Genomic DNA, 27720 nt, shown 5'->3' with positions numbered 1-27720 from the left:
GGTATGGTCAGTGCAGGGGGAACCAGAGTTTCCATAAGGAATTGGAGAAGCATCCAGACTGACATTACAGAAACCAGATGAAGCCCAGTGACACAGCACTGCATGACCATGCACGTGGAGAAGAGGAACAAGAATTTCCAGTTAGCCCTGTCCAGCAGCGGAGCTCAGCAGATGAACTCACTGACCTGTGGATGCCTTTAAGTTATCAGTACAGCAAGTCTTACCAAAGGGACGACGACGACCATGGGAAACTCGCCATGGGATACAGAAGCATCAGCACTGCTGTGCAGAGCAGATGTTGGGTGAGATGAGCACCTGATTCCAGCCATCTGCAGCCATGAGGTGCACATGTGTGCAGTGAAGCACAGCAAACTCACAGGGATGGCCAGGGACAGCGCTGCAACAAAACTGCCGTGCATGGAGTGACTGAGCAAATGGAGATTAAGAGAGGGCACCGCAATATATGCATTAGGGTGAGTAAAAGAACTCAGCAATGGAGAAGGAGAAGAAACAAAAGGTGACTAATAGAAATAAAGAAGAAATTAATACCGTGTGCTAGAGAGTAAAATAAAGTTTCTAGGCTTTAGAATCAGTACGAGTGTAAAGCAATCTACCTGCAGCAGGCATTCAGGTAAGGATTAGAAAAAATAAACTACTGTTAACATGGAAACGGATCCATTTATAGGAGACAACACAAAGTACTGCTGGAGGAAGCGAGGAGGCAGCAAGCAAAACCTGCCAGTCCTACAGTTTGATAAGAACTTAATCCCAGAATTCACAATGGAAGCTTAGGATTTCTCACGTGTTTCCCTACACATAAAGGCTTCTTCCAGCACGAGAAGCTCCGACAAATACTCTTTACCGGAATGTGAAGAGTACGAAGCCAAGCTAATCTTTAAACAGCACCGACAGGAGAGTGCTGAATGCCAGCGCAGTATACACTGCACACAGAGTACGTGTGCTTATGTGCAGGCATCAGGAGCGGGCACCCAACCAGCACAGCCCGAACTGCTTGCTGCTGGCACTGCAGGCAGCTGGGAGCTGCTTCCCTCCTAGCACGCCCTCCTCAGAGAGCATGGGAGTAACACACTGCAGGAACAGCCGGCGAGCAGCACGAGGTGGCTTCACGTGTCATCCACAATCCTTATCTATTTTGAACCTTTGAGAGGTTCTGATGTACAGATCTGCGTTTTGGGATTGTTTTTAAGCGAATGAACACAACTAAAAGGCATCCTGCATTCTGCTCCAGCTGTCTTTGTTTCCTTAGTAAAAGGAAATACAGAGGGAAAACAGAACTTTATTACAGTGTTAACAGCTCTTTAGCATGGCTTCAAAACCTAAAAAAATAGGATTCAGCAAAAATACAATGCTTGGAGCTCAGAGCAACCAAGAGGCTTCAGCTCTCTGCACACTAACTGCATCTCCCAGGAGAGGCACAAGGAACCAGTGCCAGCAGGACAGGGACACAGGGTCAGCATGAAGCCCGGTGGAGATGCTGCAGGGAGGGGAAAGATCTGCCCTGAAGAACAGCTGCAATGCTCTTTCAGGGACAAGGGGCAAAAAGCTGCACAGGTGGGAGTAAGGTCTAATTTGGAAATCAGAGCTGACTCCAACAGCCATGTGAAAGAGCATCATTATGGCTTCCAGAGGCCAAGTGAAGAAAAAGGTGGAAGGAATGTAATGAATCTTAACTCATAACTCCTGGGATTTACAGGTATTGCTTCCTCAGAAGTTGGTTTTCTAGAGGATACTAGCGGGCAACCTTCTGTCTGTGTTACCTCTGTGTTAATTCTCACCCTCCAAATCAGACTTCCAAGCTGAGTTTCCTTTGCATTTAAAAGAGAAACATTTTCTATGAGTAAGCAACTGTTTTGGTAACAGTATATCTGTACAGTTCTGAAGCAGAGCTGTTTCTCAATGGCTAGCCACAGTATTGGAGCTTAAGTGTTTCTTCACAGTCTAACACTGTTGTTTGGAGTGCAGACATACATGTGAACTGGCAGGGAAGCCAAAGATGAGGCCTGTGTCTGATCTCTGGAAGTTGTCAGTAAGCACAGGCACAAAGAACAGGACAGGGAGCAAAAAAAACCCAGCACATCTCAATGTTTTCCAAGCCTTTACAGTGCCTGCCCACTCCTGCTGGGGGGGACATTAGAGGTCCCTGAGCACAGAGCAGGTGCTCCTGGCTGTCAGACGCCCTCTGCTACTTCCTGCAGCTGACTGAGCAGCACTGCACCAAAAGGCACACCACTGTGGTGGTTGGTAGCAAAAAACACAAGCCATATTCCTCCCATGCTTTCACTACCTCCTCCACCAGCCCGGATCTCAGCTCGATAGCCAAGCAAGACCCTTCCACTCCCCAGCTGCCTGAACAGAATCTGAAACCGGTCTGGGTTTAAAAGAGCCCTTTTCTGCTAGTTCCCCACATGGCTTCAGAAACAGCTGCACCAGCACAACTCGTGGGGCAGCAGAGTTTGCACAGCCTAGAATTGCTTCCAAAAAATGTGGCATTCTCAGAGGCGTGAAGTGTCTTGCACACTTCAAGGGGATCTTACCAGCTGAACAAGAACATTACAAAGGTGAAAGGCAGCCCCAGACACTAGGTCCTAGAGGGATTGTTCCATTCACTGGAAGAGGTTTCTTGCGTTCTGCAACACAAGAAGTGCAACATTCTCTATACTGCTAACATTTGTTCAGTATTTCATCATCGTTTTGTGGAATATAATGGTGCAACCAAAAACTATATTCGTGGTAAAGTTACTTAGCAGCTTTCACAGAGGTTATTGCCCAGAAACCAGAAGGAAAGGTACAATGAAGGGCAGTCTATTCCCAGGACTTCTTGGAAGAATAAATCTAGGCTTGAAAGTAATCAGTATTTTAAGTGTTAGTGGTCACTCATAGCTTGCAAAGTCACAGAAGAAAATAGGAAAACACTCTTGTTTTGAAGAGCTGACAGAAAAATTAAATATCCTTCATTCTTGCACAGACAGAAAAAAAAACCAAACAAACCAGCAGCAGCTGCTTTCTCTCCCCTAAAGATGCTGCTAATTATGTCTATAACTTCAGATTTCAGTTTCCCTCTTCCCTGCAGCCTCCATCAGGGGGTTTAATCTTTTGCAATCTGGTCCAACCTTTAAACAGAAACTCCCAGCTGACATCAGCAGTGGCTGTTTCCGAGCCCCTCTCCAGCACCTACTGGTTTTGTTCAGCAGCCAACGCAGCACAAAGCACGTCACTATCACTGCCCTTTGGAACACATCTTGTCGCGATCAGAGTTAAAACAGCAAAATTGCGTTATGTTCTGGGGGAAGAGATTAAAATATAAAACAAGAGGCTTTTGTTACAGTCACAGGGAGCAGACATTGTACAGCCTGGAGTGGAAGCAGTTCTGAGCTTGCGGGTCAAAGTCCAGGAACACGTTAAGTTGGACTGCGCTAAGCTGCGGGCAGGCATCTCTCATTGGGTTACTGAACGAGAGTGCCCTCACATCCGTGCTGTGGGCACCCACCTGCTGAGACTGCCTCAGTCTGCCCAGCCCCTACGGGGGTTCTCACTCGAGGTGCTTTTCAGACTACGATTCCTCTAACTTCAGCCCTCCAAGAAGACACAGCAGGCACCCCGCAGCCACGCTGCTGACTGCGAGCTCCTCACACCTCTGGGAAAAGGGAAACGCCACCACCGCTGGGAGCGAGCGGAGCGCTCAGAGCCGCAGGGCTAAGGCTCCCCGAGGGAGGCAGAGAGCACGCACAGCAGCGAGGCACACGGAGCGACTGACAGGGCGGCTATAATTAGCCGCAGCCCCGAAGTGTCCGGGAGGCGGCCCCGGGAGCTCCTCGGGGCACGCGGCGAAGCGGGGCAGGGATCGGGGCCTTACGGGTCGCGGCCGGCGGCGTTGTCGCGCTCCAGCAGGACGATGTGCCGCGGGTAGTGCGCGCAGACCTCGCCGTGGGCGTTGGAGATCACGCTGTAGCGGTAGTCGCGGCCGAAGAGCTCCAAGCAGCGTCGCTCGATCCGCTCCACCTGCGCGCAGCCACCGCTCAGCGCCCGCCGCTAAGGCACCGGGCGCCGAGCCCCCTCCGCACAGCCCCCCCGGCGTTCCTCACCTTAGCGGCGGCGGCGCCTCCGCCATCCTTAGCGCGGTACTGGGTGCGGGAGAACTCCAGCAGCAGCTCGGCCAGGCCGCGGTCCCCGGAGCCCGCCGGGGGGCAGCCGCGGGCCGCCGCCATCCCCGCGCCGCTCACCGCCGCCACGCCATGGCGCCACTTCCGCCCGCCGCCGCTTCCGCCCGCCCCGCGGTGCAAGCCCGCCAATCAGCGCGGGGCGCGTGCCACGCCCCTTCCGGCGCGTCGCCGTCGTCACCACTGCGCGACACGGGCGGGCTGCGTTGGGGGCGGTCGGGGCTACGCTACGGTGCGAGTAGAGCCCGTCGCTAACGCGGAGCTCCTGAATAAGCAGGGCCGCGGGGGGCCTTTCGGTCGCTCCCTGCCCGTTCCTCGGGCGCTGGACGGCCCTGCCGGTAGCCTGACCGCTGCAGTCCCGCAGCCGCCCGCTCCTTCCCCGTGGCCCCGGTCAGGCACACACACACATCGGGATAGGTGCCGGGCGCCGCCCCGCGTCCCTCACTGCACGAGAACCCCCCCGTCTGCACGCTCGCACCACGGCCGCTGCTGCCCTGCGCGGTCGAGCTGCGCCTCGTTCGGGCCCCCCTCAGCCGCGCCGATCGCAGCCGATCCGTTCCGAACCTTCCCGAACCGCTCCGAACGGTTCCGAGCCGCGCGGGGCGGGGGCGGGGCGTGGCCGAGCGCCCTTCCGAGCGCAGCCGAAGCCGGGGCGGGCGGAGCCGAAGCTCGTCTCGGCGTCCCGCTGCCGGGGGCGCGCGGCGGGTCGGGCTAGGCCGGGCTCCGCAGTGGCGGGGCGCGCGCACGCGGCGGCGTCGGGGACGCGCGCGCGGGGCGCAGAGGCGGCAGCCAAGATGGCGGCGCGGGTGGCGCAGGGGCCGGCAGCCCTCCGGCTCCCTTAGGCCGCAGGTGGTGGCCGGCGCCGGGCGGGGCGGCCCGATCCGCCAGGATGCTGCCGTCGCAGGAGGCCTCCAAGCTGTACCATGACAACTACGTGCGGAACTCGCGGGCCATCGGCGTGCTGTGGGCCATCTTCACCATCTGCTTCGCCATCATCAACGTGGTGGTGTTCATCCAGCCCTACTGGGTGGGAGACAGCGTCAACACGCCCAAACCCGGCTACTTCGGGCTGTTCCACTACTGCGTGGGCAGCGGGCTGGCGGGCCGGGAGCTGGCGTGCCGCGGCTCCTTCACCGACTTCAGCACCATCCCCTCGGGCGCCTTCCAGGCGGCGGCCTTCTTCGTGCTGCTGTCCATGGTGCTGACGCTGGGCTGCATCACCTGCTTCGCGCTCTTCTTCTTCTGCAACACCGCCACCGTCTACAAGATCTGCGCCTGGATGCAGCTGCTGGCAGGTGGGGGGCGGGGGGGCTTGGGGGTGGGGAGGCGTCGGGGCGCTGGCACCGGAGCTAGGGGGGTCTCCTAGACGCTGAGTGCCGGTGGAGGGGTTGTCAGGGCGCTGGCAGCAGAGCTGAGGGGTCCTCCAGGCACTGGTGCCAGAGCTTGAGCGAGGCGCTGGGTACTGGGGTAGGGGTTGTCGGGGCACCGGCACTAGAGTTAGGGGGTCTCCTAGTCACTGGGTGCTGGTGCTTGTGCTTTGTAGGACAGTGGGAGCTGGTGGTGGGGCTTACCAATGCACTGACACCGGCGTTGGACACTGCCCCATATGCACGCTGGTGCTGGGGATTCTTTGGATACTGAGTGCTGGGGTTTGGAGTGCTTCGGATACTGGGTGCTGGAGGTTCTCCACGTGATGGATGATGGGGCTGGGAGGCATCAGGGCATTGACACCAGTTTTAGGGGCTTCCCCACGCACTGGGTGCTGGTGTGAGAGGTGGCCAAGGCGTTGGCAACAAAGCTAGGGGGTCCCCTGGGCACTGGTGCTTGGGTTTCTTTGGATGCTGAGCGCTTGGACTTTTGCAGGCACTGGGTGTTGGGATTGCTTTGGATAGTAGGTGCTGGCGTTGGGGGTCATCAGTGTACTGACACCAGTGCTAGGGGCTTCCCTAAGTTCTAGGGGATGGCTTTTGAGACCGCCCTGTGTGGTGCATGCCTGTGCCAGGGCTTCTTTGGTGCTGGGGCTGGGGTTCTCCATGTTTTGAGTGCTGGTGTTTGGAGTGCGTTGGGTACTTGGTGCTAGATGCTACGGTTTGCCTGGGCACTGGGTGCTGGTATTGAGGGTTTTGTGGATACTGGGTGCTGGCATTGAGGGTTATCAATACACTGCACCAGCGCTGGTGCTGCCCCAAATGCTAGGGGCTGGCACTGCGCGTTGCCTCATGTGGTGCATGCTGATGCCAGAGCTGCTTTATGTACTGGGGCTTCTGCATGTGCTGGGGGTTTGTGTTTGGAGTATTTTGGATTCTGGGTGCTAGGGCTTCCCTGGCACTGGGAACTGGTGTTAAGGGCACTGGCACCAGAGATGGGGGCTCCTCTGAGCTCAGGGAGCTGGCACTGGGGGTTCTCAAGCTGCCAGCGCCAGGGTCTCTACCAGACACTGGAGCCAAGGACTGACTTGGACACTGGGGACTCTCCTAGATGCCCACACTCTCAGGGCTTCCTGGAACACCAGGTAGCAGCAGACAGGGCTTCTCAGAACCCCAGCACTGGGCATGGGATGCAGGCAGCAGCGCAGGTGCTGGGCAGTGGCTTTGGGTATGTGGGGCTGCATGGGACACCAGCACCAGGTGTGGGGGAGAAGGCATTGAAAAAGATGAAAAAGATGCTGTCCTGTCCCTTGCCTCAGCATCATGAAGTGGTCAGAAATGCTGACTTTTTCCTTTCCATAAAGAGACTTTGAGTATGGCTCTGCCCACCGAGGGATGTTGCATTTACCTTGATTTAGACTGGATGTAAGGAAAAAGTTTTTTACAGTAAGTGTGGTGAGGCACTGGCACAGGCTGCCCAGAGAGCTGTGGGTGCCCCATCCCTGCAGACAGCCAAGGTCAGGCTGAACGGGCTCTGAGCAGCTGATGGAGCTGTGGGTGTCCCTGTTCATTGCAGGGGGTTGGACCAGATGGCATTTAAGGGTCCCATCCAACTCAAAGGATTCTAAGATTCTCCCTAAAAGTGGCCCTGTTCATAGGTCCTCCTTAGCATCTTCCACAAAAAAGGAACTCCAGGCGCCATAGATGAAGCCCAACACCTCCCCATGCACAGAACCCAAACTTTTCCCAGAAGGGGAGAGGACATTGACAAGGACCCCCCAAGCTCTCCTCCTGGAGGCTCACTCCTTTTAGGTCAGACCATGAGAAGCGATGCTGAGCTCCGCCGGGGATGGAACCCTGCACCTCTCTGTCTCTCCACTTTTCCCACATCTGGAACACCATTACCATACTGCCTGCTGCATACTAAGTGAGCGTGTCCAGACCCAGAGCTTGCACCAGCAGGACGCGGTGCTGTCTGCAATCCCAATAGAAGACCCCCAGTGTGACCCCCTCTAGGAGAGGGCCCTGTGGAGTCTGTCCTCATGCTGGGAGCTCACAGGTGGCCCAGCTTGTGGAGATCCTGACCTCTCCTCCCCCAGTGCAGCTTGGCCTGGAGCTGCCTTGGCTTATTGGGAAATTCCTTCATCTTTAATTTTCCCTGTCCCGAAGATTTACTGGTTTAAGGCGAGCTCAGAGCCCAAATCCCGCCGATCATCAGCAGCTTAATCAAGGGGCTCTGCGCGCCCGGCTGCTGTGCGGCAATGGGCACGACCCTGAAGGCAGCCTGGGATGTGGGCAGGGGGATGCAGAAGCAGCAGCGAGGCCCCTGGTTTCGCAACAGACATGTAAAGGAGGGGGTGGGATGGCCAAGTGCAGGCATGGAGCTGATGTGGGAGTGTGTGGCTCCTCTGAGGTGGGACAACAGGGAGGGGGGGCTGGAGTTCAGCATCTCGTCCAGAAAAAAAGTGCTTAAATCTTCAGTGTCCAATTAGTGGACAGCAATCAGGGAAAGGTTTAATTAGAGCCTCACAGAAAGCCCCAGCTCAAAAGCCGCTGCCCCCCTAGGAGTAAACCGAATCTAATTAAGAGGAAAGACTGCTTTAGCGCAAATAGAAACGCAGCCATCTGCCCTCTTCAAAATCCCAGCAACGCAAAACTGGAGATTTTGCTAAATCCTTCTGTTACAAAACCCAGAATGTGCCTTGAACGTGCGGACGTCATCGGTGTCCTGGTGGGACGGGCACACAAGGAGCACCGTGCCCACGGCATCCCCGCATGCCACACGCTTGGGTGCCAGGGGAGGACACAGAGCTGTCACCCACAGCAGGGCATGGGACTGAGAAGCCTCTGCCCGCCAAACACTTCCCCAGAGGCTTCCCTTCTCCCTTCTCCCTTCTCCCCCAGCCCATCCCGCAGCAGGGATGGCACAGCCCTCGCACCGCGCAGCCCCGGGCTCCGAAGCCCTCCTGCAGAAGCTGCTCCATGGGCAGTTCCAGGCACGTGGGCACCGCTCGCGCCCCGCAGCCCTTCGCTGTGCTCCCAGACAAAGCAGCTGTCAGCTCTGCTTCGTGCCGACGTGTAGCCCTATTCTTGAGCCCGCTGCTCTGTGGCTCAGCCCGCGGAGCGCAGCGCCGTGAGGCACTCCTGCCTTTGCCACTCATTTCCATTGATTTCTGTGGGATTTCTATTTTTAGGGCAGGTCTATGTGCTCACTCTCCTTCTGCTATTCATCTCTGGCGAGAAGCAGCCACCCCAGCCCCCAGCGTCCCCACCATCCCTGCCGGGGGTCCCCAGTGTGGTGGTGAGGCCAGGGAGAGCCACCGGGGCTGTTCTGGGAGGCGGTGCCCTGGCTGCTGCGTGCCGGAGGCAGCATTATTTATAGCTGCAGGGAGTCCCCGAGCGTGGGTGCGTGTGACGGGCAGCAGCTGAACCCGGGGAGGGGTGGTGCAGAGCCCAGCCTGGTTTAAGGAGCCCCCTGGGGCCCAGCCCATTGCTGTTTCTCCCACCATTGCCTCACACCTTCCACTTCTCGGTCTCTCGGTGCTCATCCGTGAAGGTGGGTGCAGGGGAGTCCTCTGCTGTGTGCCAACTCTGGGGACAGCCCCATGTGTCCAAACGTGCTGAGCGTGCCTCCAGCCCTGTTCTCCTGCCCACGGCCGTTCTGTGCCCGCGGCCTGAGTCACAGAGCTGAATTCCCTTCAATTCATTCATTTTGCCGAGATATCAAAGCCCATTGAATTTGACAGGACCCTGACAAGGGAGCACGGCGGAGCACAAAACCACGCTGTAGCTGCAAAAATGGCTGAGCATCGTCAATTCCCCCGGTCCAGAGCATCCCCTGAGCACACGTGCCCTGCAGACAGCTGGGGCTGGTGGGGAGAGGGGGGACAAGAGGCTGTTTTAAGTGAAAAATGAGAATTGCCTGCAGGTCTCTGAGCACCTGTGCGTGGAGGGTGGGCAGCAGGACCCCCTCCTCGTCCCCCTCCGCTTGCATTTCCCAGCACATTGCTGCCGGCATTTGGGAAAGGTCGGGCTCACAGCGTGTGCAAAGGTTCTTCAGGGACACGGGGCGGGCTGGGGACAAGCGGGGAGAGAGAATTGCTTGTGACAGGGGATGTGGCGTGCTGCTGGGAGCGCGCGAGATGGTTGCTGCATTCCTGCCTTTTCCCAGTGAGCTCTTGGCGCAGCGGGATGCCGGATGTGCCCTGTATCCCGCAGTGTCTCTCGCTCACTTTGCGAGGTCCTGGGACACAGAGCCCTGCCTCGCTGCTCCCTTCCCCGCTCACGTCACCCTCCGCTCTCTCCCTCGCAGCTCTCTGCCTGGTGCTGGGCTGCATGATCTTCCCCGACGGCTGGGATGCGGAGACCATCCGGGACATGTGCGGGGAGAAGACGGGGAAGTATTCCCTGGGCGACTGCTCCGTGCGCTGGGCTTACATCCTGGCCATCATCGGCATCCTCAACGCCCTCATCCTCTCCTTCCTGGCCTTCGTCCTCGGCAACCGGCAGAACGACCTGCTGCACGAGGAGCTCAAGACAGAGAGCAAAGGTGGGCGCTGCGCTACCAGGTGGGAACACCATGGGGTGATGGCAGGGACCCCGTCCCCAGTGGGGGGCCCCAGTGTGGCCGTAGGAGGGTCCCACTGGGCCTCTGGGGCCGTCGAAACGCGGGGCAAGCCCAAGCAGTGACCAGGCTGGGGCAGGAGGGTGCGGGCAGCCGAGCCCCTCCCCAGTGGCACTGCGCCGCTGACGCTTTCTCTTTGTGTTTTGACAGATTTTGTCGGCACCGCGGTAAGTCCTGAGTTTCGGCACCCCGTCCCCTACTCCTGCGTGGCGTGTCTGGGTGCGACCGTGCTGGGCGGCCCCGTGTGGACGGGGAATAAGTGGGGGCAGCAGGTTTGAGGCATGCACGTGCATGGCACAAATGACTGCGGCCACCCGATACCGCCCCCGGGCGCCCGTACCCAACGCGCTGTGCTCTCCCCGCAGAGGATATAAGGCCGAGCACCCGCAGCAGGACCTCATCCCGCGGCCGGCGGCCTGGGCGCTCCCTCCCCGTCCTGCCTCTCATCTGCCGCCGGTGGCCACGCAGCGCTCCGGGCCGCACCGCCCGCACCGGGGCCGTGCCGGCCGCCCGCCGCGCCCACGTCCACACCGACACCGCCATCCCACGCACCCCACCGGCCCCGCACCTCCGCCGCCGTCGAGGGAGGATGCCCCAAACCCGCTTCGTCTGAGAACGGCCGTTTCGTTTCGAGGAAAAAAAAAACCAACAAACAGTCTCCGAGTTTTTAAACAGATTTCTACATCCCCAGGACTCCGGACCCGCCACCTCCCACCCCAGCGCGCCCCGTGACGCCCTGCGCTGGCTGCTCCGGGCCCCGGCACCCTCCCCGCTCCCATTTTGTACAGCTTCGTGATCCCGTCTCCGTGGCCGGGGAGCCCTGTGGCTGGGATGGGGCCCGCCCGTCCTTTTACGTGTAAATTAATATTCTCTAAACAGGGTAAAGTGACTCGAGCCCTCTCGCCCCCCCCCCCCCCGCCCGGCGGCGCAGCCCCAGGACCGCGTGCTTTCCAGTGCTGCCGGGGCCGCGGGCCGCCGCTCGCTCCATCCCGAGCGTGGGGACCGCGAGGGCCTCTCCGCCGCCGGCTGCCGCGCCGCCCGACTCGCACCACCGCTGAATGTAAGCCCCGGTAAGTGGGAGCAGCTGCAGATACGAACCCCCCGGGCGGGTGCAGGAGGAAACCCCCTCGTCCAGCCCCGGCCGCTGCCGAACCTCCCCATCCCCATACGGTGCTTTATCTCCACTGGTGACAGCGAGGCTCTCCCCGCCGCGCGGCCACCCACCCGCGGCGCGGCCCACGCCGGTGTCACAGCCACGCGGCCCGGCTGCAGCTCACCGGCACGCGGCCGCGGCCCGGGCGGAGCCGAGGACTCGGTCGCAGGCACCGGCAGCCGAAGCCCGGCCGCGGCTCTGCTGGCCAGACCGGCGCGTGGGGCTTCCCCAGGTGCCCGCCGCAGCCCTCACGATGCAATAAAGTCCTCAGCACCGGCCGCGTCTCAGTGCCAGTAGCCGCGGGCTGTTGGCAGGGGCAGCCGGCTGCGGGGCCGGGGGAGGGGAGGGGGGGGCACTGGGAGGGCGAGGACGGGAACGGGAAAGAGGGGCCGCCGGTGGGAACGCGGAGCCGGGCGATCGCTGCGGGGGCGAGGCGATGAAGGGCCGTGCGGGACCCGCTGCCGGGGCTGGCGGAGCCGGTAAGTCGTGCCCCGAGGCCCTGCGGGGTGGCGGCGAGGGACCGGGCCGTGCCGGGACACCGAGCGGCGGCCCAGGGAGCCCAGCATGCCGCGGGGATCGGCGCTCCCCCCGCCGGCAGCTGCTGCACGCCGTCGCCCCGCGGCCCACGGCGAGCGCCGCGGCTGACTGAATTGGAAAACCAAGCGAGAAAATCAGTGGAGAAAGGAATACAGTAGCTGTAATATATCTGTATTTTAGTACAAAGTTTGATACGGTGTTTCACAAAACCTTATTGAAAAATATAATTCAAACCAGACGAGCTCTGAGCCCCGTGGTGTGGTGGGGAGGGGGACCTGCGGGGGGTCGGGGAAAGGGCTGCTGTGCCCCAACGGGCTGCGGGGTGCGCTCAGCCCAGCTGGAAAGGGGGGTTTGCTGCAGATGGACTCGACTGAAGGACCCGCCCCGAATGGCCGCGGTGCCGGCAGGCGTCAAAAAGGACTGCTTCTGTGCAAGGACAAACACGGGAGGTGTTGGGCACCCCACGTTTCCCCCAGGCAGTGTGGCTGCACTCCAGGCCCCGCTCAGGCTGCTGAAGGAAAAGGCAAGCAATGGTCACACTGGGCATCTGTGCACCAGAAAACCACACGCTGGTCAAAAGCACCAAACGTGTCCCTAAAACAGGCTCTGAAGCAGGTAGTGCTGGGAGCATCCTCCACCTCTGCCCTCCTCCCCAAGCGCGGCTTTTGTCCTCTTAGCGAGCTCAGCATAGAACGCTTTTCACAGCCGGGAACCTCTGGGAGCTGCCCTTTCCTCAACAACCGGGGCTCCACAGCACAGCACAGCACAGCACAGCACCTGGCTTCGGCTGAAACAGGGCAGAGGGGAGAGCATAAGGGTGGGAAGGAGCAGGAGCCGATCACAGAGCCGCCCCTGCAGCGGGCAGGTGGGGACACCAACACGCACAGCCGCGCAGCATTGAGGGCGGTGGGAAAAGCAGGGAATTTCAGGAACTCCGGTTTTCGAGTTAAGTATTTTTTATTATCAAAATTATTACATCTCTTGTGAAAGTTCAAATGTTACAGCACGGTGTAAAAACTCCACTAGAGTAAGAAGCTACAGCCCCCACCTTTCCAAGAGCTTTCCAGGGTCCCTCCCTCCTGCCCCGCTGTGACCAGAGGTGCCGCTGTTTGGGCACGGAGCTCCCCCGGCCCCCTCCTGCCGCCCCGCAGGGCAGAGCCCGCCTGCCCCGTGCTGCTCGTAGCATGGAAGGGGAGGCTGCACACCCAGGGCTAAGCCGAGCGAAGTTTACACCTAATTTTATACAGTATACAGACACCCAACTGCAGGGTGACAAGTTCCATCCCGACATGCTCACAGCCAGACAGTGTGAGAAAGTTAACTCTTTGATTCAATATTTTAAAAGTCTCCCCTAGGCTGAACAAACACCTGATTTCAGTTGTGGAATTAGAGAAACCTGTAACAGTCCTAAAAAAGAAAAGAAAAAAACAAAAACAAACAAAAAAAAAGGAAGGAGACTGTGCATCTGAAAAGACAGGGGAGACAGACTCACAGCATCATGTTATCCAAGAGAAAGGAGAAGTTCCACTGCAGCACCAGGGATGACACCTGTCGTATATTAGCTAACCTACTATGGTTATAACTGAATATAAAATTAGATAAATAAAAACACGCCCGATATTACAGTAAACAAGTGAGAAAGAAGCTGGCAATCTTATGGAATCGAGCAGACGGCGCACTGTGCTCGGGCCGGCTCTGCCCCGCTCCGCAGGCGGGCGGGAGGGACATCCCACGCGCCACCCACACACAGAGGTCCCCCCGGCACGTCGCAGCCCCGACCCAGCACCGTGACCCTCCCGACAGCCGCTCAGCCCTCCGCCAGCCCCCAGCACACCACAGCATCGCCACCGCGTGGCTCGGCGGGTCCCGGACCCCGGCGTGTCGGCACCGCCAGGCGGACCCCTCCACCGCTCCCCGCTCACAGACCTGCGCCCAACGCGGCGGTCGCACCGCACGACAGCGCATCCCAGATCCTCTGCAGCAACGGGCACACGCTCCGACTCCCTGCTGCTCCTTCACATTGGTGGAGACTCGTCCTGGAAATGCTCTGACTGCGGCAGCCGTCTGCACTCATCTGCTTGTGACTGGAATGATCGTAATGGATTATAGCCCTCCCCAGAACGCACTGAGAACCTGACCTATAAAGAGAGCTTTGGGATTGGAGTTCAACTTCCCCAATGGTTTCTTTAAACTGCATTTGTATCAAAAAAGATGTCCGTACTGCACGAGTGACTATGGCCACGGGCACGGACAAGAGACAGAGGCTGCACCACAGTCATTGCACTTGAACCATTTGCTTTTTTTTTTTTTTTTTCCTTTTTTTTTTTTTTTCCTTTTGCAATGTACTCACACATCAGGGAACAGCTTTGCTACAGTCTCTGCCTCAGAGAAATCTGCTTTCTTCTGCAAGGCCAGAGGCCAATACTGCTCACAAATCTCACCCGTGCATTCAGACCTCAGCCTCTGACCCCCGGCACCCAGCATCGGGTGCGACCTCCCAACACCGGCCCAGGAGCCACTTCCAGAGGTAACTGGAAGGAGCTATGGGCAGTTTTGTTCCTCCTGGAGTCCAAGCAGCCCTAGGAAAGTCCTGTTTGAGTCTTTACTCCAGAACCTTGAAGCTGCTGCAGTCTGTACTGATGGACGCTGCTGCCCCCTCGGTGCGGGTAGTGTTGTGCACTGGAAATCACCGCCCCCCGGGAGCCCTGGTAGAGAACCGACTGCCCAGAGCTCGGTAGGCTGATAGTCCGCAAGTCTGACTGTAGTGACCTAGAGCTTTGGGGAGCTGAGGTGGAGCTGGACGCTCCTGTGCAGGGCTGAGAGCCAGACTCTGAGGAAAGAGAGTCCACAGCCATTTGCTGTGCTGGGCTGGCAGCAGCTGGGCAGCTCTTCTTCAGGAGGCTGCTGCTGGCACTGCCAGAGTGCTGCTGGCTGCTGTAATATCCCGAATTCCCTGCGAACAGGGCAGAGGAGTCTGTGGAGACCAAGTGGGCAGGGCTAGAGTATGAGGAAGAGGAGAGGGATGTTTCTGAGGAACCATGGGAGAGGCTGTGTCCTGTCCTCTGTGCTGCCGCTCGGTAGCTGTAGCCAGGAGAAGGAGTTAGGTGTCCTCTGTAGGGGGAGGAACTCTGCTGGAGAAGGGTCTGTGACTCTGCCTGGGGACTGTCAGACTGCAGGAGCTGAACGTGTTGGTGGGAGAAAAAAAGAAGAGACATCAGACACAATTCCCTATCTCCTACATCGTCATACTCTAGTTGCTTAGTACATCAGGGCTGGGAATAACTGACAGCTCCACAGTTTCCTTCCCGCTAATGCTGTCTAAAGCTTTACTTCTGAATGGGCGGATAACAAATGGCAGAATTTACCTGGTAGCTGTATCGAGAAGGACTGTAAACTGCTGGTCCTTTGTGGGCTTCTGGAGTGTCTCCTCCTGCTGTATCTGCAATGCACAGCACAGGCAACATGTTATACTTCACCCGTGTACTGAGGTCACCACAGTTCCCTCTTAAGTGACACCTGCAAGCTGCAGCTGTCTTGTTCTGCCTCCAGCTACAGCTGAGACCAGAGTGGCTCCTCCAGTCATCCGCCTTTTGGAAGCTGAAGAACCCTAACAGAAGGCAGTGGTAAACATTCACGTGACACACAACAGCCACACACATTAGACACTGCTGCTTCCCTTACAACAACTGGTTTAGTGCAAAGCTCACTTGCCTTGGCCCAGTCTACATGAATGGCTGCACCAGTAACAGCATGCAGGCTGTGTGTGCTCCTGGGGCTTTCCAGAAGGACACAAGAGGCAGAAGACAGTTTCTAAGGACTCAGCAGCTCTCCACTCAGTTTTGGCCATAGCAATCCTCACTGGCTACAGTTACAGCTAGGGAAATAAAACTACCCTTTCTTAGATGGGCTGTCAGCAGGCTCCTGCCACTGGCTCTCCTCAAAGGCAGGTCCAGGTGCTGCCCAAGACTGAAGTCCCACACTGCCAAGGCTGACTGCACCTCTGCTGCCATGCTGGGGGACACGCTTTACAAGTCAGTGGGCTGCTCCAAACCAGCTTACTCTTAAATCTCAGAAAATGCTGACCAAGATGGCGAAAAGGTGTGACTGCTAGGGGGTAACAATAGCACAGTACACACTGATGCATCATAGCTACGTGAGAGAGAAAAAGGAATAAGCTTTTTCTTAGCAGAGCAAGCCCTTCCAACACCCTGATCTTAGAGGGCAGGTGAGTTTTTTGTCCTAGCAAATAACTGAACCTCAACTGAGATAGGCAAGAAGTACGTTCAGCAAGTGACCCAGTCACTCTGACCCGCGTGTTCTTCTGCTGCCACTACTATAACCACAGGATTTAGCAAGTGATCATGCTTTGTTTAGGAGAGAGGGAAACCGGTGGGACTGGAAGATTTCACATCAGATTTATGATGTTGCAGTCTGATGAGATGGAGCTGTTTATCCGCAGTATCTCTGGGATTCTCAGCAGCAGCGTTTGAAATGCCTTGGTGAAATAGTGTTGGTATTAGTATCAAATTTACATGACAGATGTCTCTCAGTCCTGAAACAGGACACGCTGCATTAGTCTGCTCTGTATGTCTGCCAGGCAGGCCTGGCTTTGTACCAGATGCACTGGCATGAGCATCAGTGCCAGCAGCGCCCATGGCTTTGTTGCGGTTGTTGTCCTGTGCTACATCATGGCTGCTGGCATAACCAAACAGGAACCTGGGTGGAACTGTCTTCTGTGCTGTTGAGGCTCAGACGTCTTTCCTCTGGGCACAAGACCTGCACAGAGACTGATACAAGAAGCTTCTACCATGTATCCTGTGCCACCTTCCATTTTCTGAAACCATATCCAAAGCACCGAGTAGCTGTTTGCTGTGGGTGACATTCTGAGTACCGCACTGCAGAAAGGCAAAGATTGCAGTCAAGGCATGTTCTGTTAAGCAGTCTTGCACAGAAGAGACTAACTATTCAAGCCAGGAGATCAGAAGCTGAATCAGAAGAAATCTAAAGATTTCAGGAAGAAATTGTTTCTTAAAAGGCCAATTACACAATCAGTGCTGCAGATATTAGATGCAGTGTTTACGCACAAAATAATCCTTGGGGAGTGAAGGCTACCTAGACAGTCTAGATTACAAAAGGTGAATAGACTGTAAAGTTTCCTGAATTTGCTTTATGCAGTCTTAACAAGACAAAGCCAACACTTCCCTCCACAATTTCTTAATACCTGCAGAAGGAAGAAGGACACAAAGCAGGAGGGAGAAGTGCTTCTTTTCCACTTCCATTGGAATGAGAAAGACACAGAAGAGAATTACAGTTGGGTCCCATTAGATCAGTGGCATTTTTGACAAGTCTTAAGAGACTCTCTTAAAACCACATGAAGAAAATGTACTGAAAGGAAATGCTCCAGAGGGATCCAGATCCCTACTACAGATCATCAGCAAGCTATAACCATATCAGTGAGGGAGTCCTTAATAGTTCTCAACTGTGAAGAAGCAGAGATCAATAGTAACACAGACTAAGTTATTTAAACGTGATGATCCATCATCATAAGTCACAAGGGAGAGCAGGGTTCTGTTACATACTGGGCACTATCTGTTAGGAAAAACAGCAATTGTATTCAACAGGGACTGTAAGATAAATAGAAAACAAATAACTCTATATCACAGCTAAGAAATTGGGCAATGATAAAGTGATCCAGCCCCCCTTACGGGAAGTCACAACTGACCTTCAATCCCAGGTGGATAACAGAGGGATGTAAGTTCAGCTCAAGTCACAAGCACTCACTGACCCCGTATGCTACTCAGTGAGAACAACCCATTAGTCACAGAAGGAAGGAACAGCAAGGCAGAACCGTGTTCATCTCAGTGAATAAGTGCATCTCACAAAACCAGCAAGCATCGCAATTCCAGGAATCAAATAACTTCCAAACAGAGATGAGGTAAGGTATGGAAGCTCTATTAGCTCTTACCACTGCCTGAAGCAAATGTGCATTTTAGCGAGCGATACATTTATCTGGATGTTCAGCCAACTAGAATTATTAAGGGATACCACCCTCATATTCCCAGTATATAGGTGCAATTGAGGCAATGCCAGTTAACTCATCTATCCAACGGCAAAAAAGCTGTCGCTGCCAGAGCCAAAATGCAGGTGATCTTGAATCCAAACTCTGGATAAAACTGGACACCTTCCAGGTCTAATAGGAGAGGTTTACAGGCTCAGGCAGTATTATCCAAATAACAAAGTACGGTTTGCAGAAGGCCTTTATCAGGCATTGGTGATGCTAGAGATGAAGGTATAAATGACTTCATAGGCAAGTTTACAAAGCTGAGCCCATCATTTCCCCCCAGCAAGGAACTCATAAGCTCTTCCTACCTGCATCTCTCTCAACAGCGCTGTCACAGGTAGGTGAGGGTTCACTTCTCTGGGATACTTTTGCACCACTTCGTAGCACCTTCTCAAGTATACCTCGGCCCTCTCGAAGCCTCTCCACTGATGTTGGGACCATCCTGCAACAAAAAAAAACAAAACAGTAACAGCTGAGGACTGCTATTACACAGTTGAGATCAATGTGACCAACGCACAAGGGGGCTTGGGGGTCCTGGGAGTAATAGCAAAACAGGTTTGTCTTTGAAGTCTCAAAGGTTTCTATTGAAATCCACTGTTATGAAGTTATTGCAGCTGCAAACCTCTACCACAGAATGGAGGGACCAGAGAACACCAGCTCTCTAAGACAGAGGAGGAATAAAATCCTGCACTGCTTTTGCAACACAGATAAGCTCCTGTGGGATTTGAGACTGTCCATCACTGGCTACTATGATAGCACTGCCCTGAGAAAAAACAAGATCTTTTATCAGAAGGATGCTATAAACATTCACCTCAGTTGATCACCTGATTACAGGATATTTTGTCCCAGAAAGTTGTTTCAGGATTCAAAAGCATTTTGAAAGCCTGTTGTTGTCTTAAAATTACATGCAGTTATTTTACACAGATTACTTTTATTCAAACTAAAAAGAAGAAAAACCAGTATCTTATGATAATAAAATGTCAACATAGTAGTCAGATAATGCACTGTTCCTGGAGCAGAGCTTCCATGATCACTTTGTCCATTATTGATACTTTGTCTCATTTATTTTGTAATATAAAAACTCTCAAGATTGGTGCTAGACCTCATTCAGTCATTTGTTACAAGCATCTGGTTGGTCTAAAGCTGGAAAAAAGAGGTGAAGTGGCTTTCCTAAAGCCAATCTACAGAAGCAGAGCCACTGACACACCCCGGATCCCTGCCAAGCACCTACCATGCACTGGACCATCCAAATCTCTTTAAAGGTATGTGTTTTAACCTGTAAAATAGTAGCACTTCCATCAGGGGTTCGTGATGCCTTATCCCAGACACTGAAAAACGTGTGCCCTAAAATGCCCAAATATTATATAATTATATTCAACCATTACATTAAGCATACTGCATATCATGCAAATATGCAGTCTAAGAATGTATGTCCTGTATTTAATAAATATTTTAAAAGATATATTAAAAGCTGTGCTTTACGTTAGCTTTTAACAAAATATTTAATAGCCCAGATATTGAAGTTCACCCCTCACTGAAGCAGAAGGGAGAAGGGGCCACAGCTCACACCTCATGGAGGTGAATGGGGTGAGGGGGTGAATTCACACCTTCGTTGCTGCTATTGTTTTGCTGGAGACAGTTTTCTGCAAGGCTGGGTTTACTGGGCAGCAGCACATCTGTTTACATTGTGATGGCTGTATCTTGGCAACTGAAAGAGACAGAAACTTCATTTTTTTTAAATGAAAGCTATTGGCAAATAGTGTAGAATTCAGCAGAAATCCGGACAAATGAAAATTAAGGCACAAAATTTTAGATCCCACCATTTTCTTTTGTTCCTTGTATTACACTATTGTGAATGTCTGGAAATGTATCAGAAATGTAAGTGCCCAGAGTTAAAGATGAGACCGGTTCACAAGTTTAACTCTGTGACATACAGTTATTTCTAATATCTGTTTCTTTTTAAAGTGGAAGGGGACTGTAAGACTGTTAGCCTTGCCCATTAAAAGACAGAAGAACAGGGATTAAAAAAAAAAAGGCAGCACAGCTGCTTAATCCTATTTCAAAACACATCAGCGTGGCTTCAACTTTTATATTCAGAGTCCTGCAGCAATATCATATTTAATCCTGCAACTCTTGAAATCATGTGATAAACTGAAGCCAGAGCATCTGCTGAGGAGGAGCAGATGAAGCAAACAGAACAGAAAGCCCCACACAGGAGCAAGGTTACCACAGACACCTCATCTCCAGCTAAGACTTTTTTCCCCACTTAGCTAGATTTTTCTTTCACCTTTTTGCAGGCAGAAAGAAGTGGCATGGGAGGAAAAGGGCAGGTGATACCAACACTTGCACAAAATATTCATGAACTAATCATCAGCTGCCTGTCCCAGCTGCGGTCAGTCCTGACACCTGGCAGAAGGTCAGCAGGCAGGCAGACTGCTATCACAAGATTAATTATTTCTCATAAATTTTCACTGGAAGAGTGAGGATATTTGGGGTGGGGAAGGACTGTAAAAAGGAAGAAAGCACATCTTATTATTCCTGTAAGTTCATCCAAACCAACGTTTCTCGGATACTATCAACCTCATGTTTCTTGCAGTCTTCAGCACTGCTCAGCCTCTTCTCCCTTACCACCCCCTGCCAGGGCACAAGCAGTGACACAAGTGCACACGTGCCAAGTGAGTGTTACAAACGACATGCCTTTACACCCGCACTCTCCACAAGCAGAACGTGAATAAAAGGCAGCAAAGCCACTGTACTACATCACTCCAGCTATCCTAAATTCCAACCATCACCATGTATACGGACCACGTGTACAGACTACAACTCAATACTCTGCATTTCAGCACAGCAGTGCTTCATTTTGGCAATCAGACATTACTATGAAGTTTAAAAGTCATTGAAAACTAACATTTCCCCATATTAAATCTTCACACAGTAACACAATAGGGAGATTTTTTTCACACTTTGGGCAATCTAACTGCAGCCTGGTAACTGCACTTCAAAGCTATTTGTGCAAGGCACAGGAAAGCTGAGGCTGTTCCACTGTCCCTGCTTCTCACATGCACGGTTGCGGAGGGCTCCATCAGCTTTCCCCTCCTGGAAAGACCAACTCTGTAACTCATACGTCTAAAATAGAATGGAAATTCAACAATAGAAGACCTTTTAACCTAGACCTAGATTAAATTCTCATTACAAGTTAAGTCCTTCAAACTTGGGTCCTTAAAAGGAAACTGGTCGAAGAGAGAACTGTTTAACTTCATCTTTCAAGGCAGATTTTTGATATATAAACTAAGAACTAAGAGGCACGCTAAGAAGGCTGCTGGTATTCTTTACAGTTTAGCAATTAAGAAAGAGAACTGTGCCATGACACTCAACAGAATCCATCCCACTGAAATTACTGCAACAGAAATGCCCTCCTCCCTCCCCCCCACGAGTTTGGTTCATCTCTGCAGAGCAGTGTGAGCCTTGCTTGGAGGGATAACACTCACCACCTGCTGCTGATGTTCTCCTGGGATTTGCAGAGTGATGTTGAGGAACTAGCCCCCCTTGAGTCTGGTGGGCTGATGTCCTCTACATGAGGCAAAGAAGGATGAGAAGGGGAGAAGCCACTTTGTGGGGAGGACGGGGTTCGTACTACAGAGCCCGGCAGGCTGCTGGCATCTGTGTCAGTCCCAGAACCGCTGCTGCCCTGTCGGGTAGGAGTCCCTGTGCATCGCACTGAATCGCCTCCCTCCTTGGCTTCCTGCTTCCTCTTGCGGTATTCTAGTAGGGATACCTGCAAGGAAAATACAGTTATGAGTCAGGGAAAGCTAGGGACAAGGCTAGGGGAAAGAACACGTCCACATATCATTTTAAAAATTATTTCTCTTTGCAGATAAAACCTTAGAAGTTACATTGGGATTATAAAATCTTCCTGAATCTGCAGGCAATCTGGAAAAAGAGCTAAATGATGCAAATGTGGACCACTGCCCCACTTACCCACATTTACAACTGGTACTTCTGAAGAAATATATGGCTAGTTTGCTTCTGAAATTTCATACTGCTTCCCACATCCTTCACCACTCCATGGTTTGTGACATAACAGAATGCACATCAGTACACGTGCACATCTCAGAAACCTGAGAATAAGAGCCTTCTTCACAGAACTGGTTTTCAGAGAGTCCTGTTCACCAGTACCACTTCAGCCACACTGAATTGTGTAGGGGATGTATGACGTGGCAGAGCCCAGCACAGAATTCTAGCCTGCTTAGAGCAGGTTCATGCTATGGTGATTCAGCAGCCAGCAATGCACACTTCCAACATTATCACTTAAGTAAATTATATTACTCTAATAGAGGTGGTATGCATTTTGTGCAAATCAGTCTCAGATTTGTCAAAGGCACAGACTAAAGTATGCCATGATGCTGTCTTGCAACACAGGACAGCAGGACCAAAACTACACAAGTATTTCCAGCTAAGCACTTACCTTTCTGCATGCCTCCCCCTATTATGAGACACAGTCCCTCATGAAGGACTCGCAGAAGGAAACTGCTGAAGAATTTAACAACTACAGTTCAACGTCTGTATACAAGTCTTTACAATGTTAAAGTGCTGAACAGGGTATTTCCAAAAGTAACTCAATGTCTGAAGGTTTTAAGATAAGCGTAACCAAAAAACCAACCAACCATAAAAAAGATCTTCCGACCACCTGGAGACTCGACCCAAGTTGCCATACTTGCCAGAAAAGTCTGAGCACAGGGTAAGGCACTGATACATATCTGCACAAGCGTATGTTTATCTGTCCTATCAGTATCTGTTTTAATCACAGCAATGCCTGACCATCACTTCCACTCAGTTTTAGCTCCCTGTGGGTCACTGGCTCATTACTAGAAACCAGTACTCATTTACTTTCTATTAAACAGTACTCCCATGCTTCTAGCTTCAAAGTGCTAAAATTTACTTAACAATCGTCACCTACTTTTCCTGTGATGTTGCTATCTTTCCACATTAATAAGCCTTTCCAGCAAACAGCCCATATTTTCTTTCAAAATGTTGGGCTCTCCTTCCAAGTAACACTTTCACCAATAAAACAAGTTGCACTTTGTTATTATTCTGGCTCTTGCCTCTCTTTAACAACTGTTTATGAAGGCTACCAGCACCACGCTTCCCTTTTTGTGCTTCCCAGAAGAAGTATTTCTGATGTGATTTTGATCCCCCCCCCATCCCCAACTCTCACTTCAGAATCTTGTCTAAATGGCAGCTCCATTTCTTTTAACAACTTTACTGATTTCATCCAGGCAGTGGACACCTGGATTACTTACCAATTTTTATTATATATTAATAAATAAATAAATAAATAAATAAAGCTTCATTTCTCCCTGCATGTCTTCCCCATGGTGAAAGAATTTCTGCAGTCTTAGCATCTCTCTCTTACAAGAATACTTACCTTCTTCCTTTGTGGTGGATTCTGGGGAGCAGTTCGGACGCCTTCACAAGTCCTCTCGCCGCAGGGAGACATGGATCCATGCGCTGTCTCTTTAAGCAGTCCTGACTCATGTCTGCTGAAATATCCTTCAGAAGGAGAGCTGCAGCATCCTGCTTCCGAATTCACTGGCTTCCTGTCTCCCAAACACGCGGATCCCCGCAACAAGCCATCTACACGTGGCATAGCGTTCAATGGGGAAAAGGCATACATTAAATTAAACTCTGTCCGAAAAGCCTGATCAGAGCTTCGTAGCAGCATCTGTGCTTCCCCACTTTTTCCTGGGAAGTTTGTCTCTGAAGTAGAGTTTATGGAAGGTTGTGGAGCCAGATCAGAGGATCCAAAGCTGAGCAGCGACGGCCGTTCCGGGCAGGTATTTGCACTGGAATCCACGTCAGATCGGAGGCAGAGCTACAAAATCCAGGAAGGCCATAGGATGGGGTGGGAAATCAGGAAAAGGATCAGGATCAGGCAGGGATGGGGAAAGAAATTTAAGTCAGAAAACATTCTGTACAATGCAAACTTCTTGCTTTCCAGTTGCTTTTTGTTTTTAATCACCCTTTTGACACTGTACTGCACTGTTCTGTTTGTTCTAGAAGGGAATGACTGGGACTAAATAGTAATCCAGTTTAGCTATCTAGTACACAATGCCCTTTCCCCCTTTAAGGGTCTTACTGCAGCAGAGGGCAACACTCAGCATTAACCTTGTCCAGTCAGTGAAGGGAAAAACAGGTATTTTTAACCACCCCTAATGTCCCAAAGCTGACACTAACAGTTCATGCTAGCTAGGTTCACTATCAGGAGAAAACAGAAGAGATTTGCTGTCCATTTGCTGTTTTATTGGCCAAGTTCTTGAATGCCCCAAGACAACCACTAGTGGCTCCCTAACAATATGATGCCCAGAATCCCCAAGTCATTTGTTTTCACATCTCATTTTCAGCAATCTCTAACAATAGTCCATTCATTTAATTCATACTGTATTTCTACATTTTACATTCTCTAACAAAGGAATAACGGCATCATCTTTGCGCTGTCAGTTTCTGAGCAGTAAGCACTGATACAATGGTTTTTCTACTTTAAGTGCCAAAAAACCTCTCAGGCAAAGGAATAAATGATGCTCTCCTTCACCATGCTGTCAAGACCTCAGACAATGAACATAGCTGACACAGCTTCATGCTCTTTGCAGGACTACAGTGCTTAGGGAAAACAGAGCAGCACCAGGAACCAGATCCGCCCTACTGCAGCTGCTGAAATATTTTTCCACTGTTGTAGTACAGCCCCAGTAATCTGCCACATTACAGATGAATGTGTCTTTTCCACTGTGAAACAGTCTCAGAGTATTTCACCTCATGTTTCACAACAGGCCAGCAGCTAAATAAAGTACTACTATCTTGTGTCTCCTCAACATTTTAAGACTACAAGTGAACAAGATGTAAATCAAGGCTGAAAAGGGCAGGTCAGCTTCCCCTACTGTGCCTCCATAAGTTAGTCTACATTACCAGCAAACCCTTTCCTACTTCTTCCCCAGTTGCGGTCTTGCAGCTACTTAGTATCACACACCACTTGTTTCCTGGGCTGGGGCTGACCCTTATTACACTATTTCCAGCAAACCCACATCTCTTGCCTGCACCTCAGTAACTGAGGTATGCCAGGTCTTTACACTATCTGTTTCCTGCCAATGTCAGCAAATGAATAGTAAACTCCGGTCTTCAGTTAATTCCATTTTGCTTTGTTTTCTCTCTCCTGATAATCCCAAAAAACCTGCTCAGTCTTATTGCAACTAATGCTCCACCCTCCTTCCCAACAGTCCCCAGACTTCTCATCCCTCCCATCTCACTGAAGCCTCAAATAAGCACACCAGCACACGTGCTCTTCATCCCAAATGCAACTGAGGTAATGATACCTACCTCAGGTGACATGGACTCAGGTCTATGCGCAGGGGAACTCTCAGGGGAGGATACGTTCTGAAGGGGGGAAAGCATCTTGTTATTCATATAGCTGAACAGTCAAGAAGCAAAATGAAGTCAATTAAAAACAAGCGCAGAGATTAGCAGTGGCTACTCTAAGCAAAGGCTATCCCAGGAACCCCCCCATATTTAATGCTAACTCTGTCAAGTTCAGTGGTTTCTAAAGCTTCCTGGAAGCTTTACAAAATACACTCCCCAGCAAGCCAGCAGGAGATTATCACCTGCTCACTTGAGGAGGCTTATAAACCAATAAAAGAATCACTGTTGTTCTCTTCCCACAATGCTATATGGCCACAGGACTAAAGTACAAACCTTTATATGAGTTTATTTTGTGAGACATGCTCTCTTCAAGTTAGAATGAAGAACTGAACCAAACAGACATGACATTACAATAGAGTTGTTATGAATGAGCTACGTTCAGAGAAATGCAGAAATTTGAACAAAGCAGCCTATGGTCTATCAAGAAGTTAGACTTCTCCTAGAGAGGGGAAAAAAAAGGTAAATGGGGCAAGCATATAGAAACATAGTGAGATACAGGCTTCTAACATTGCAACCAACAGGCTAAGGCGAGACTGAAAATCAGTCACTAGACTGTGGAGGTACACAGCAACGCTGCTCTGATCTGCTACCTCAACCACAGCAGAAGTAAGGACAATTTACAATCAAGCTCTGTGCCTGAAACAGCCTTTCATCTCTCTCCTCAGCGCTTCACAATCTTTCCTGCTGACCTCCACAGATAAGCCTTTCAGACACCTTTCAAAAAAAGGGTTCTCAAAGAAAATAATCAAAAGCACACTAAGCTAAAAATACCACAAAGGACTGTTTGCTCTGCTGCAAAGCAGATGAGGGAGCAAAACAGTCTCCAGTATAGAGCAGTCTGTCATTGCACAGAATTATTTTTAATAGTTTTAAATGGCAGTCTGAGCAGCAGCCTTTTTTTTTTCTTTTCAAATTTTAAATGAAAATATGCAATACTATAAACTAAAAACAAACTACAAACAGCACAATTCCTATTCACATAAAGAAATGCAACACGAAATGGAAGTGAACAATCCTAGCTGGATAGATGCAGATAACTATCAGTCAGAGTTTAGAGCAAGGAAATCCACCTAGACAGCCTGCTCAGTACTTCTGCGCATAAGGAAGCTGTCATGAAACCAAAGGCACAAAGTATTGCCTTCCTATATCAGCAAGAAAAAGGAGAAATACAGATAACAGTGGAAAGTGATGTAAAATATTTCTACCATATTTTGGATAACTGAAATCTGTTGAGGGAAAAAGAAGCCGAGGATGTGTCAGACAGCCTATGGAAACTGGAACACCGTTACACTCTTTGGAAAAGACAGAGGACTGGGAACCATATGGGCAATGAGAGATGAAGGAGGGAAGATGACTGAAGAACATCGAGGAGCCTGCAAAACATGGGAGCTGTAGAAATGGAGAAAAGAACCAATCTAATGCTATTGATAGCTGTGATGTGAAGGGAGGCTGGGCTGCTGCAAGGTTTGATTTTAATGGAAGAAAGAAATTTGTAACAGACGGAAGTGGAGTAGAGGAAAAAAGCAGCAGTACTCGAGTCTGCCACCACAATGCTGCTCAGGAATACAGCTGCATGCTCAAAAAGGAAAGTGTGTCTAGTGCTACCTCTGTGGCACATCTTCCAGTTCCTCTTTTTGGCATTTTGAGCCTCCAGTTGGATTTACCTCAAACTGTAGTGGAGTATTGCAGCGACTAGCAGCCAGAGAAGGAATTGGTGAGAACATCACACCATAACCATTGCGACTTTCCTCCTCTCCTGGCACAGATGAGCAGGGCGTAGCCAGCTGTGGGCTCACTGAGCCAGGAACTGAAGGGACAGGAGGTGGAGGGGTGACAGGAGACAGAGGCCTCAGCAGCTTCTTAACGTTCTGCTCCATCAAGTAGCGAGACTTCCACTTCTTCAGGGGACTCAGCAAGTCTGAAAAGTAAAGTGAACTGAGGATAAGGCTTCACCATTAACAACTGCAAATCACATACCATCTCCTTTCCCCTGCTCCTAACCCAAACAAAGCCCATGAATCTCCAACATTGCCATGAAAGAAAATATTTCAACTAGTAGAAAAGAAGCACAAGAGGGAGCTAGGGGCATGGGAGCCAGGAACGTATATAGAATAGGGGAGGGTCAGAAGGAAATGTCAGTATCATTGCTATGAACAAACCACAGAGAGCAGTTTTCATTACTTGAACCCAGTAGTTCCCTGTATGCAACAACAATACAGTTCAAACATATTTTACTCGCACAAAGAATTAATCCCTTTCTGTACTATCTTTTTTGATGTGCAGTTAAAAAAACCCAACAATTACGTAAATCTTGCAGCTTAGTTGTTTGCTTC

General features: G+C 51.8%; 3 protein-coding genes across 12 annotated transcripts in view; 1 reads left to right on the top strand and 2 right to left on the bottom strand.

Annotated features, from left to right (window-relative positions):
- MTMR14 (myotubularin related protein 14) overlaps nucleotides 1–4255 on the bottom strand; it is a 29896-nt gene extending 25641 nt beyond the window's left edge. For all 3 annotated transcript variants that reach the window (NM_001278496.2, XM_015293102.4, XM_040646249.2), the window contains exons 1-2: nucleotides 4104–4255; nucleotides 3875–4020 (exon numbers count right to left, since the gene is read on the bottom strand). In NM_001278496.2, coding sequence (NP_001265425.1) covers nucleotides 3875–4020; nucleotides 4104–4226 — 269 coding nt within the window. In that variant the 5' untranslated portion in view covers nucleotides 4227–4255. The remainder of the gene's footprint in view (nucleotides 1–3874; nucleotides 4021–4103) is intronic.
- Nucleotides 4256–4959: 704 nt separating this feature from the next.
- LHFPL4 (lipoma HMGIC fusion partner-like 4) lies at nucleotides 4960–12097 on the top strand. 2 transcript variants are annotated; one of them, XR_003077453.3, is made up of 5 exons: nucleotides 4960–5473; nucleotides 9858–10094; nucleotides 10320–10336; nucleotides 10535–11239; nucleotides 11364–12097. XR_003077453.3 is itself a non-coding variant. In XM_001234276.7 (4 exons), exons 1-4 carry the CDS (start codon nucleotides 5068–5070, stop codon nucleotides 10541–10543), a joined length of 669 nt encoding a protein of 222 aa, XP_001234277.4. In that variant the 5' UTR covers nucleotides 4960–5067; the 3' UTR covers nucleotides 10544–12097. The 2 variants fall into 2 exon arrangements, 1 of the variants encoding a protein (XP_001234277.4); XM_001234276.7 differs by having other exon boundaries at nucleotides 10535–12097.
- Nucleotides 12098–12797: 700 nt separating this feature from the next.
- Nucleotides 12798–27720, bottom strand: part of SETD5 (SET domain containing 5) — a 60436-nt gene continuing 45513 nt past the window's right edge. For 4 of the 7 annotated variants that reach the window (XM_015293099.4, XM_040646247.2, NM_001278017.2 and 1 more), the window contains 7 exon segments: nucleotides 27052–27305; nucleotides 25289–25345; nucleotides 23346–23792; nucleotides 21409–21695; nucleotides 18229–18362; nucleotides 15225–15298; nucleotides 12798–15038 (listed from right to left, as the gene is read on the bottom strand). In XM_015293099.4, coding sequence (XP_015148585.1) covers nucleotides 14439–15038; nucleotides 15225–15298; nucleotides 18229–18362; nucleotides 21409–21695; nucleotides 23346–23792; nucleotides 25289–25345; nucleotides 27052–27305 — 1853 coding nt within the window. In that variant the 3' untranslated portion in view covers nucleotides 12798–14438. 7 annotated transcript variants of the gene reach the window in all.

The sequence above is a fragment of the Gallus gallus genome, chromosome 12 (assembly GCF_016699485.2).
Source record: "Gallus gallus isolate bGalGal1 chromosome 12, bGalGal1.mat.broiler.GRCg7b, whole genome shotgun sequence".
Lineage (NCBI taxonomy): Eukaryota > Metazoa > Chordata > Aves > Galliformes > Phasianidae > Gallus > Gallus gallus.
The sequence above is the reverse complement of the archived record's forward strand: the minus strand, read 5'-3'. Positions and strand labels throughout refer to the sequence as shown.